The following is a 12,696-nucleotide window of genomic DNA, read 5'->3' on the forward strand; positions in this document are numbered from 1 at the left end:
GGGAGCTCAAGAATATGTTGGATTTAGATTTCATTAGTTTTTTTCTTAATTATGTCCCTAGAAACTGTAATGATGTAGCTCATGCTATGGCGGTGCAAGGACATATGTGTTCATTAGGAGTTGAATTGCAGATGTTGCTGTGTCTTCCGTTTAATGGAATTCCAAGATTCCTTTCGAAAAAATACCCTCGGTTTGGAGTTGAAACGAAAAGTAGTACGCAAATACCGTACGAATTTCGTTTGATTTCAACATCCCCACGCCAGGCTTGGTTTGCAATCACAGAGGATCGGAGGACCTGAACCAATCAGCAGCCCTTCACATGTTTAGTTACATCTGTAATCGAATACTACAAAAATGTCATGTCATGTCGTGTCGTGGGATTGATCAGTAGCAACTGCAACGGCAACAGCAACAGCCAGGCCGAGCAGACTCATCCACAGCCTCCTCCTCTCCGGCCTGCAGGTTCTCTCCAGCACGTCCTCCAGCCTCTCTTCCAGCTTTCCTTTCACAGCCGGGACTTGCTGCATCCAACAAAACACACAACAATTTCCCTTTTTCAATTAAAACTTGAGATCACAAGAACCTATTCTTTCACATGCACAGTTACTACTCAAGTTGATGGTACAGTAAAACGGGAGGTGGTTGCCTTTGATATCCACAGAATGTATAGTGCTGCAAGCTCCGCTTGGGTGAGTGACTCCTCAAACTCATCCGCAGGGGCATTCAGACACTCTGACAGAAGGTGTACCTCCTCCGCGTCGAACAGATCCACCAGGGCTGTCGTCGAGGGGCAGGTTTCCTCAGCGGTGAGCTAGTGCTGTATCCACCACTGTGAGAGGAACCGACGGTGGATCCACAGCGACTAACATGAGCATTAAGCAAATACTCTAGACCAATCCTAATCATCAGCTGTGGGCAAATGCCAAACTTCTCTCCCTTGGTAGCGTCTGATCAGCATCTCATCCCACTTTAGCTCCCCCTGTCAGATCATACACAATTAACTTTCAGCCAAGATGGATGGGTACCAATTAAGTCAACCATTCCTAGAGAAAACCAATGTTGTAAAGTAAAATTAAATGCACGCGCGCCCAAGTTTTCTGCTTTGTATCACATGTATAATGAAATGTGAGGATAAGATGGCCCAAGGGAATATAAGTAACCATAGAAAACAAAGTAATCAGTTCTTGATAAAATGTAACATTTTCTTTACAAAAAAAAAAGGGCATCATACTTTCCACAGTAAGTGACTTTCTGACTTCCAGCTAAGGGAATCCTCTCCATCCTCTAGGCGACTGTCTAGTAGTGCAAGCAGCAGGGACTGTAAAGATGCAAAAACAAGGTATGCTTGCATCAATGTACATGAATACACATGTGTGCCTATACAGGATACTGGAAGGTGTCGACACAAATAACCTAAAGTCTCAAGGCTGGTGTGCGTTGGAAAGCCCTGAATTGGTACGTAAACGTGCTGTACAGGCTTTCGGCCACAGGTTTCATATGAAAATCATCGAGTGAGAAGGCCCTAACCCTGAGGTAGTGAAAGCAGCAGTTGTCAGCAACATGTAGCTCGCTCCATCTTGTTGACTTCTTCAATTCATTCAGCACGTTCAGGAAACAGAAATTAGATGCTCTTCATAGTAATTGACAAGCAGGCCTCTGTAGGTTTTAGCAACATTGCAACAGTATGGCCAAAATTAAAGCAATAATGCTTCACTTAGTCACTCTTCATGGTAGTGCTACAAAGCCCAGATACAAAATTAAGAATGCGAGACAAGGAATTTTATTCAGTTTGAATAATTAATCCTCACCTGTTTTCTAGTCATGTTAGGTATAAGCCAGCACCGATGCCTCCATACACGGTAGTTCATTTTCGATTTCTGCAAAAGGTGTAAAATTGTCTTGTTGCAACTGTCTGTAGCTACTTGTGTTGAGGAGGTTTAATAACCAGTTACATGAAAATTTATAATATGGTGAGTTCAGACAAGTTGACACTGATAACAGTTTGAATAAGCTAGTATTAATGAGTTATAACCTCTGCTATCTCTCTCACTAGTACAGATCCGTTCTCTATAAGCTCTGACATATCCTGATGTTGCTCTGCAACCTTTTTTATTACCCATCTCCTGCAGCGGACAGTTACTTTAAACTCTGCTGTTTTAGTATTAACAAAATCAACATTATATTTTGGTGCCAAACGAAATCTAGCTCCCAGTAAGAATATTTTCAGGTATTTTCTATCACACCCGATTTTCAAGAAACAAACCAGATGTATTCCATATGTACGTTAAGATCAAGTTTCCATACACACGGTGACTTCATAAGTGATAACATAATTGTGTCATTACATAACGATAAGATTTATTACAAAAGGACCTATAAATCTTAAAGAAAACACTACGATGACTTTCAGAGATAACGGGTCTTCCATCTAACCACAGGTGTTGTCCAGGGGAGCACCAACCTACGACAAGATCTTCAGGTCGACATCGACTAGAACTCAGCTTCATCGGCCGGGATATCCTCGAAATCCTCACCTTCTGAGCAGCATCAACAGGTTGCGAGAAAGCAACCGTGGAGTACTCAACAAGTGTGGGAAAGCATGACATGAAAGATTAAGACAAAGAAGATTTGACTCGGGTTGACTGCATCTATGCCAATCTAATCTAGAACTCAAAAGACATAGCAATCCTATTTACTATGTGTGACGACACCAACATTAAAAGGACAGCTCATCAGATTTCATCTGACTAACAGACTCACCAGATATCCCATATCCGGCTACCAACCCATCGGGGTTCCATCACCTGACTACCCAAAACCAATCATCCAAGATCTCCACTAATTATGAAGAAGTCCAAGCTCGCTCTTGACCGTGAGCACGGCTGATCGATCAGTTTTTATACTCTGCAGAGTTTGCACACTTTACTCACGAGTCGTGATTCCCATTTTGCTTCACACTTCCGGGGTGTAGAGCCGGGGTCTCACTACAAGACCTTTACAAAGCGCCTCCAAATCCATATGCACCCACTAAGGTTTCACCGCTAACAGGGATTCTATCCGCTGCAGAGGTCTCCTCTTGTGCCACTCAACCGTCCACTGGTGCGTACAGAATAAGGATGATATCTAATTAATTGGTCAGTCCGTACCCATATAAACCTCGTGGTTGCGTTGTTATGTCGGATTACAGGCTTCACAAACCGTTGCTTAGGATCTACGGCAGGTACTTTCACATCATCCAATGCGCACACAACAGCCATATCAAACAAACCAACCTACCTAGATCCCTATGATCAAAGTTGTTACAAAAATTACCTAAACAGGTTCATGTTGCATAGAATATTATTCAGATTAACATTTAACCCACCCAACTTGACAGCATGCTAAGCATTTCTACCCTTGACACCTAGACTACAACACAAGCGACAAGGATAATCACGAAAAGATACTAGTAAACCCTAAACATGGGATTCATATTGATAAGCATACATCTAGAAAAATTAAAGATACACTTTCCTACAATAGGATCAATGTGATCAATGACACTTGCCTTCAACCACAGGTTGTTCAAACTCCTCGAAAGTCTGGTCCTGCAGGTTCACGAGCTGCTCGTCTCCTAATGCAATCGCGCACACCAGAAATAAACCAACATAAATATCTAAGAATAGAACACCAAATAGTAGCAAGGCACTATAAAAATATTACTAACGGATAGTACTCGCTGCTATGATCGTGAGAGCGCAAGAATCGTCTAAATCGGAGCTTGTATGAAAAAGTTGTGAGGGTTTTAAGCTACAGGAGCTTTTTTTGAAAAAGTACAAGTGCTAAATTATAAAAATAGAAAGTTCTAGGGACTTGTTTGTAAAAATCTAGGGGCCTATATGCAAATAAATAAACTACAGGGGCTAAAAGTAAAATTGCAAGGCTGAAAATGGGTCTTTTTGTGAAAACAGAAAAGTTTGGGGGCCTATATGTAAAATTACCAATTTAAAAGAATTAAAAGATTAATTTTTATTTATAAAACCTAATTATGACGTCAGCACGCTGACATGGCTGCTGAATCGGATCGGTTGGCTGAGTGGGACTGCCACGTCAGACAAAACAATGACGTGCAGTTGGCGTGGGTGCTGACTAGGTCTATAGTCCCATGGACCAGCTGAGGTGGCATGGTCCACCGGTCCATAGTGTACCGAAGGGGTATGGTTTTCGCCCGATCTATTCTGGGCCATCTACACGAGATCGGACAGCTTAGGGTGGTTGGGAGGAAACGGGTGGCCGGCGGCGACAGAAAACGGCGTCGCCGCTGCGAGCATGCCTAGAACTGTACTGGCGACATGCGAACAAGGGCTACAGGCTACCAAATTCGACGATAAACGGTGCGATAGGACGAGATGGTGATGGGGAGTCTCACCGAGGGCTTTATGACGGCCGACGGGGTCTCGGCGGTGGTCGGCGGAGGAGGGAAGTGACGGCGGGGTCGGAGCTTGATGGAGGCTTGGCTACGGTGACGAATGCGCGAAATTGGGGGTCAGGGAAGCCTCCTCAGAGTCTTGCGGTGCTGAAGAAATGTTAGCCGACCTCGGGATGCAACAGAGAAGGCGGGTGATGGAGAGTAGCGGCGAGACCCACCAGAGTTTGATGAGATGGACCGTGCGGCAGCGGAACGACGTCGAGAAGAGGCGGAAGGGACTCCTCGTGCTCTGACGAAGCTGAAGGCAGCCTCCGATGCGTCGAGGGAAGCTCAGTCGCGGCGGACGGCGCTCGACGAAGCTAATGGGGGAGCGACGGGCTGGGTGGCATATATAGGCGCGCGTGCGGCGGCTGCGGGATTCGCGGATGTGGTTGAGGGCGCCGGTGATTTTGGCGGTCGTTGCGGCACTACGCCGAACGCGGGAGCGAGCGCGACGTGGATGAAGGGGAAAGAGCTGACGAGCGGGGCCGAGCTATCATTGAGAGAGAGAGAGAGGGAGCAGATGGGCTGGGCTGCATGCTCGGGGAGAAACAGGCCGGGCCGGCGAGACGGGCGTCACATTTTCCTATCTGTAGAGTACAACGATGGTACCATTTACTAGATTCCATACTTCTTTGACAACAAGTTAATGGGGATTGTTCTATCAAAGAAAACAAAAGTTAACGGCATAGCTATTTCATACCAACAGGGAAGGCCATTGAACTGGGAAAATTCACTGGAAGAAAGATGGATTCTAGTGTCACAAGATCTTAGGCAAAAGGGTTGTCTCTCGTGAGTTGTGACCATCCATATCTTCTTCCTGATTTAAGACTTTGACAGGTGCAAGACGAGGTGTACCTATGGCTCCATGTGCTTTCATTCTTTGGCGAGTAGGAAAGGATCAAGGCACACAATTGTGGTTCATCCTTGAGCATTGTGAAATCATAGCTCAATGATAGCACAATCTTCCTACAAGAAAGGAAAGAGCCATAAGAAAACCATGTGGAATCGCTTCTCTCTGGTGCATGAAGCATGCAGTCAGTTCAATGAAAGATGGAACCTTTTAGCGGTGGAAAATGCGATCTCTTTAGCCATACAGCGACAGCATTACCTGGAGTTCCATGCGGTAAAGAAGTCGGGGGCAAAGTATGAGTAGTGCCTTGCTGTGCCTCATGAGATGAGTCGTTGGTAGGGCAGCGTCGTGGTCTGTTGTTGCGTTGGTGTACGCAGCGCGCGCAGAGCAATAGAGCTTGGGTAGAATCTCTGAGGAGATAGCGAGCTTGTGATCTCTGCACCAGAAATATCTCTGATGGAATTCTGGAGCTTGGGATGTGGAATTGCCATTTTGGCTGCAGTCTAGCGAGCAGAAGTGCGTCGGGTGCAAGAATCCAACCTCATCGCTGCGCATATGTTTGGACGGAAATCATCAAGACAGTGAAGGGACCAAACTAGAGAGTGAATTGCATGGAAAGAAGCAGCGGTTGGAGATCCAAGTAGCATAGAAGAGACATACATAAGTGGGTCGTCGTGGAGGAGATTTTGGGCGAGCTGTCCCTCCCCTCCTCCCTCCTGTTGCTCCGTTGCAACCGCTGATTCTTCTCCTTGGTGTTCCATTCAGTCACTCCTCTCACTGCAGGAGGGAGAGGAGAGGGAGTACCCGGCCGCGTCAGATGAGGAAGAGCGGGCGGCGGCGGCGAGCTCCTCCAGGTCCAGAAGTGCAGACACAGATGGATCCAAAGTTTGCCGCAACGGCGGTCTACGAGTGGTGGCCGCGTCTTCTCTCTCACGTTCGTTGTGGCGTCGCATCCGAGCTCAGCTGGACCTCCGCATCGCCGCCAGGGCGCTGGGGCACAAGGGCTACTTACTCCCTCCGGCACCCCACCCACGTCCTCATCGGCAAGATGAAGAAGAAACCAGCAGCACCATCATCAAGAGCAACATCTGAATAATACAAACATACATGTTTCTTGTTACTGCTTCACTTCAAACAAATTTGTATCCTGCTCCAACCTACCTATTCAATTCAACTTCTTCAGTGTTTATGAAACAACCATTGCCTGTTTATGAACCACCAGTAATTGTAAACAGCTTCATTTAGGTACATCTAGACTACTAGCATCTACTAACCAATCTCATCATGCACTGCAAACCATTCATCCCCTAAGCTCAAACCACACACATTTCTGCACACGACACCACAAAGGTTCACAGTCTCATCGTCAAGGTATTGCTTCGGTTCCTACACTGTAGTAGCATAACATACCTGCTGGCAAATCATAACTAGTCTACACACGAAAAAGAACCTCTTGCCTCCGCTTCACAAAATAATTAAGCTCTACTCACTCACAAAACCAAGCAGTTGGACCATCATACCGAGCAAAGCATTTCCAAAGAGTAAACACAATGCAACAGAAAACAATAATCGATTTGAAAGATCCAACAAATTTACTGTGCCTTACTGGCTTATCAGACCCCATAAAGCTACTGCAGCTCAGACATTGTTTAAAACACTATGACATGTGTTCACTACTTCTGAATTTATTCTGGGGTCATGCAAATTCCCGCTGTTGTTTATTATTGTATCTCACAACTGGATGTCAGATTTATCCTTGTTCCCCAATTCCCACGGGGGAGATGTCAATTTTTTATTTATTTTTTTGTGTGTGTGTTGAAGAAAAATGTCAATTTCGTTGGTCGCCACCGACTGCAAAAAGTTTTATCTTCAGCTTGCCGGTTTTCTCACAAACAGCTTTTGAGCCTGCCCAAGTTAACAAACAAAGTGTTTATATTCGATAGAGAACTGCACTGGAATTTCTGGTTCAAATAAAGGAACAACAATAAATTCAGTTCGGGTTACCTGCTCCAACGTCAAGAACATAATCACATTCCATGATCCCAGTCTAGCAAAGTTTGGAAGGAAGCCCTTGTAGAATGCCAGAGGTCCCTGCAGAGTAAACTCCTATTAGCTACAGCCTACCTGCTTTGAGTCATTTTACATACCTTTACATTAAACAGGTATGAAGCAGATGCTATAACATTAACTGATTTTGCAGTTTGCAGTAGTTACGTTTTAGCAGTTCTGAAAGGGATATAACTGGCACAAAAGGAATAATTTTTTTCAGTATATTCTGCAACTTCAAGATTTAGCTCCCAGCACAAATTTAATCGAGATCAAAGATCAGTCACAACTTGCGAGCACATAAGACAATTCCTACTGTGGGTTGTCAAGAAACAAGAATGGATGGTACACAATGGCATCTCAAGATAGCACCCCACTTTTTTAGTACCAAGGCAAATATGTGTTTAAGCAAACAAAACACCTCCTGTACACAAATTCTCCCCAAGAAAGGTCCAAGCAAATCTAATTGTTCTCAGAATTATGTGACACTTGGGAACCATCACATGGCCGTCCTCGTGTCACAATGACAACTATCAGGCCAGTTAGACTCAAAGAGAGGACGAGTTTGAATAACTGCCAATGAACTATACACTATATTCCATGAATAACTGCCAGTTTGAAATGCGTTTAAAAGATCATCTTATGCTTATTTCCTGCTCATCTAAATGTGACTCCAGAATAATTAACGAAATAGAAGAGAGGAACATACATCATTCTTTAGTGTCTTCACAAAACAGTCAAGAGTACTTTTGTAGGCTGAGTCACCCATCATTCTTGACTTAACCTGCAAGAAGGATATTTTTATCAGCCCCAGTTACACCAAAGGGAAAAATGGAGAAAATTATCAACAGGCAGAGACCTTGAAGCTAATAATTCAAATACTAATCGGTACTCAATAATACAGAAAGATTTCTGTGATAATGGCCACAAGAAAGTAGGGAGCTTCCTTGCAGTAGAAAGAACCACCAGCATCCATGCCCACAATTTCGAATGTGGTGAGCCAGGATGCCTGCATGAAAAACAGTGGTATAAATCGTGGAAGTGTGAACCTCTCAAAGATAGGAATAAGGAAAAATGATAGCTACGAAGAAATATGACACATCCTGAAACTGTCATGTGCGCACAGGAACAGTCTAAATTGATTCTTTTAGTTGGAACATTCACACCATGCCATACCAACATTGACAATAGAAACTTGGCTGCCATGATTCCTGAAAAGGGTACTGGCAGCGGGTAACAGAGATCACTAGTGTTCATCATGTGCAACATGACCTCACTTTACCAATGAAAGTGGATATACCAAAGGAAGCACCATTCAGAAGAATAATTTACAGTTGGGCAGACTCAGAAACAATGTAACTGCATCGCTACAATAGGAAAACAAACACAAGACACAAGATATGGACAATTAATTGAGCAGCGAAGGGCATCTCACCACATCAACCGGAGAACCAACACAGACAGCAAAGAAGCCAGCACCCAGACCAGCAAAGAGGTGGGTGACCACATCATCTTTGAACCCAGGAAGTTTCAAAATTGTCTGCAAGATGAGTAGTAATGTAGTTTGTGTCCGCAAGTGAATGAACAAGCCAACAGAGTAATCGCAAACATAAGAAGAAGCACACCTGCTTGACTTGATCATAACTGGCCAACTCAGCAGCATTGATGATCCCGTTACGCGCAATATTCGGTCCGAGGCCAGTCCACAGAGCGGCAACCCCTTCCTAAGGATTAACCAAACAGATGAGTGTGAGCCAATTCATTCAGGAAAATAGAGGAACCCAAAATGTTGGTTGGCACGAGAGCATGCAGAACCTGACCTGCCTAGCAATCTTGGCATAAGCATCCATTGCCCCAGCATAGCGGCGTGGCACGCCAGGTGCAAGCTTCCCCTCGGCCTGAAGCCTGACCTTGACAAGGTCAGTGGGGTTAGCGATGGTGATTGCAATGGCACCTGAGCAAAGCAGTTCACTTGTCATACTCTGCAGATATCACAACCGGTGTAATGTATGAAACATTGGATAAGTGCAGCAGGTACCAGTGGTGAATCCAGCGGCTATCTTCTTGGACAAAGGGACATCCCCAACATGGTCTTTGCCAACGTAGAGCGATTTCACCTGCAAGACAGGCAGGTAGAGTCCGGTGGGTGGGTCGGTCGTTAGTTTGATGCATACCAAGTAGTCTACGAAATGCAACAGCAGCAGCAACATATACATATAGGAGAGAGCGTATGTACGGGCTCGTATAGACCAATGCGGAGTCCGCCGTAGATGCACTGGCGGTGGAGCCCGGGCACGATGCCCTTCCAGAGCGCGGCGGCGCCTTCCTCCCTGGCTATGGTGGCGGCGGTGCCCAGCAGGCCGCGGTACTTGGGGAAGGCCGCTGCTGCGTCCCCTGCGGCGGTGACGTTCTTCTGCAGCTGGAGCCTGACCTTGGCTGTGTCCAGGGGAATCGTGCATATCTGCGAGATCAAATCGGAAGGGATAAGTATGTGATGCTGTAAAAGCAGGGCAAGATTGGCGGCAGCTGGGAAGGGGAGGGAGGGATCGAGACGGGCGGGGAATGGAAGGGAAGGGTAGATACCTCGGCGAAGCATGCGGCGATGGCACTGGCGCTGAATCGGCCGGCGAAGGAGATGTCGGGCTTGGAGCCGTGGTCCGGCATGGTGAGCGATGGCCTCCTGGACTGGGCAACTAGCTCCGAAAAACAGGGGGAGAGAGGAAAGCGGCGAAGCCTAGTTGCCTGGGCTGGGATCGCAGTCGGAAAGGCAAAGAGGAGATCGTCGATCAAGAAAAGATTTCCTTTTTCTTCCGTTTTGCCGCACCTGTAGCTAGGAATGAATATATGCTTGTTTTTTTTTAGGTGCAAAATGTAAAGAAAAGAGTTGGCTGGTTAATCATCCTCAATTACCAGAAAAGTTTGTTCTTGTTTATAGGTAGGTGCGTGATGGATGGATGGATGGATGGATAATGGAGATGAGTCAGGTGCGCATGCAACTCCACTCAACTCCAGTTTGTTTATCTTTCCGTTGCTGCTCCCAAGGAGAAGGGAAGACGAAGACGAAGAAGACAATCGCAGGCCACGTCAGCTGCAGATGACAGTGGAGTACACGGCTGCTCGATCGATCGCTCTTACCAGTATTATTATTTCTAGTTAAATACACGTGGGTTATAACGAAAGCTAATTTTTTTAAATAATATAGTTGATTAAATATGACCGACATTCATATTGTACAAACAATATAAAACATACATATTCATCCCATATAAAAAATCTATATATATAAAGATCTCTACTATCACACATAAATAATAACTATAGAAAAATAAACAATCGACAGACCGAATAATCTATACATATAAGATCTCTACTATCACATATAAATAGTAACTAAAAAAATAGCAATCGACATACCGAATAGCTCAACAAACTACGGACTTACACTCCTTTTGACAACTCGATCCTTTATGCGAGCGCCAACATATAAAATAGCCACTTTACTACGGTGCATGACCTTTGGGTTGCTGGACTTGTGTTGTGTGAGCATGTGGTTTTCTATTTTCCTTGACAAACTTAATGCACTCCTTACCATTTATCATTACACGCTCATTTGGCTTGTTTGTATGCATATCAAAACTAAGACCTCTCTTTTTCTTGTTATCCTAGGCCTCAATGGTTTTGTATAGTGCATCTTTGGATTTGTATGTCTTGATGTACCCATACTTACCAAAGTGTTTAGCCTCTCATTTTATTTTTACAATGTTTGCAGAGATTGAACATTAGTAACACAAGCATTTATATCAATATTGTAACAACGAGAGTAACCATTACTAGTGGAAGCACTATAGAGTAAGGTTGCATCATTAGAGGTGGGAGTGCTATTCTTAAGAGCATCAAATTGCACTTCAAGAGTTTTATGAGATTCATTCACACATTTGAAATTCTCTTTAAGTGTAACATTCCTACTCTCAAGACTAGCAATGGATTCATTGTCCAAGCTTAATTACTTTGTCAACTCCTTAACCTTTTCCCTCTCTTTAGCAAGGAACTCCTCGAGTTCAAGATTTCTCTCCTTGTCAATGATGATCAAATCCTCTTGCTTCTAAAGAATCCCCTATTGACTCTCTATTATTTTCATTAGTTCTTTTATTTCAGATATGGTATTTTTACTGAGACCTTTAAGCATACTTTTACAACTATTATCACTATCACTATCTAGGAGCTTGAATTGTGATTTTACGTTGAGTCCTTTAGCCATGAGACACTTGGGAGTGTCGTTGTCGCTCATGTCACCAAAAAGTGACTTTGTCGGTGTAGAGGAGAGAATGTCGATGGTGGTGACTCCTTCATCATCGGATCAGAGTTGGAGTTGGAATCCCACTCTTCGCCAATGTGGGCTTGACCCGAGTATTTTTTCTTGTGGGTCTTGTACTTTTCCTTCTTGAAAGGTTTATTTTTCTTTTCTTTCTTATCCTTACTCTTCTTCTTGTTAGGGCACTCGGCGATGAAGTGGCCAACTTCGTCACACTCATAGCAAGTTCTCTTGGATGTTCTTCTTTTGCGCATATCTCTCTTGTACTTTCTATAGCCACCCTTCTTCATGAATTTCTTGAACTTTCTCACAAAGAATACTATTTCTTCATCTTCCGAGCTCTCATCTTCACTCGAGTTTGATTCTTTAACTTGTTTGCTCTTGCTTGCCTTGAATGCTACTTCTTTGTTCTTGGAGGTGGAGTTTTGCTTGACAAGATTCTTGACTTTATTTGCTTCCTCCTCCATGAGCTCATGCGCAAGGATTCTTCCGAGCACGTCGCTTGGTGTGAGCCTCTTGTAATCTCTTCTTTCTCGGATAAGAGTCACTAAGGTGGGGTTACTTGGTGCGAAAGCTCTTAGCAATCTTCTCATCATCTTGTGATCATCTAGCTCTTCACTTTCAAGCCTTCTAATTTTGTTTACCAACACCATCATGCGATCATACATTGCTTGAGTGGTTTCATCATCATCCATCACAAATCTTCCCAATATGCCCTCAAGAAACTCTATCTTGAACTTTCTCACGCTTATAGTGCCTTCATGTGCGACTTGGAGTGTGTCCCATATTGTTTTAGCCTCCTCAAGTATGTCCACCTTATTGAACTACTCGGGGCTCAAGGCGCCAAACAATACACTTACGGCTTGTGTATTGCGGTGGATGATTTGCTCTTGTTCGGGAGTGAGCTCCTTATCTTCATTCGGCAAATCACAACTTGTGCAAACAATCTTCTAAATACTTGGATGAAGAGAAATTAAATGCGATTTCATTTTATGTCTCCAAGCGGTATTATATGTACCATCAAAATACGGTGCACGC

The 12,696-nt window shown here is 44.3% G+C and overlaps 1 protein-coding gene and 1 pseudogene across 3 annotated transcripts; both read right to left on the bottom strand.

Annotated features, from left to right (window-relative positions):
- Window positions 1-648: 648 nt before the first annotated feature.
- Window positions 649-6,706, bottom strand: LOC133900981 (uncharacterized; annotated as a pseudogene).
- Window positions 6,707-6,851: 145 nt separating this feature from the next.
- On the bottom strand, window positions 6,852-10,439 carry LOC133900379 (mitochondrial uncoupling protein 1-like). Of its 3 annotated transcripts, none has more exons than XM_062341492.1 (10): window positions 10,257-10,439; window positions 9,930-10,170; window positions 9,583-9,807; window positions 9,385-9,463; window positions 9,167-9,300; window positions 8,972-9,070; window positions 8,782-8,886; window positions 8,056-8,130; window positions 7,305-7,391; window positions 6,852-7,205 (listed from the first exon to the last, which is right to left on the bottom strand). In XM_062341492.1, the coding sequence occupies exons 2-10, from the start codon at window positions 10,008-10,010 to the stop codon at window positions 7,170-7,172; spliced, it is 921 nt and encodes a 306-aa protein (XP_062197476.1). In that variant the 5' UTR covers window positions 10,011-10,170; window positions 10,257-10,439; the 3' UTR covers window positions 6,852-7,169. The 3 variants fall into 3 exon arrangements, with proteins under 3 accessions (XP_062197476.1, XP_062197475.1, XP_062197474.1); XM_062341491.1 differs by having other exon boundaries at window positions 9,930-10,176; XM_062341490.1 differs by having other exon boundaries at window positions 9,930-10,439.
- Between the last annotated feature and the right edge of the window lie 2,257 nt (window positions 10,440-12,696).

Source organism: Phragmites australis, chromosome 19 (assembly GCF_958298935.1).
Source record: "Phragmites australis chromosome 19, lpPhrAust1.1, whole genome shotgun sequence".
NCBI lineage: Eukaryota > Viridiplantae > Streptophyta > Magnoliopsida > Poales > Poaceae > Phragmites > Phragmites australis.

Bases quoted from the DNA above. Each gene is read 5' to 3' on its own strand.
- LOC133900379 (XM_062341492.1), bottom strand. From the start codon at position 10,010: ATGCCGGACCACGGCTCCAAGCCCGACATCTCCTTCGCCGGCCGATTC. The intron at 9,808-9,929 runs GTATCTACCCTT...TTGATCTCGCAG, and splicing joins TCGCCGCATGCTTCGCCGAG to ATATGCACGATTCCCCTGGA. The intron at 9,301-9,384 runs GTACCTGCTGCA...TGCTTTGCTCAG, and splicing joins AGCCGCTGGATTCACCACTG to GTGCCATTGCAATCACCATC.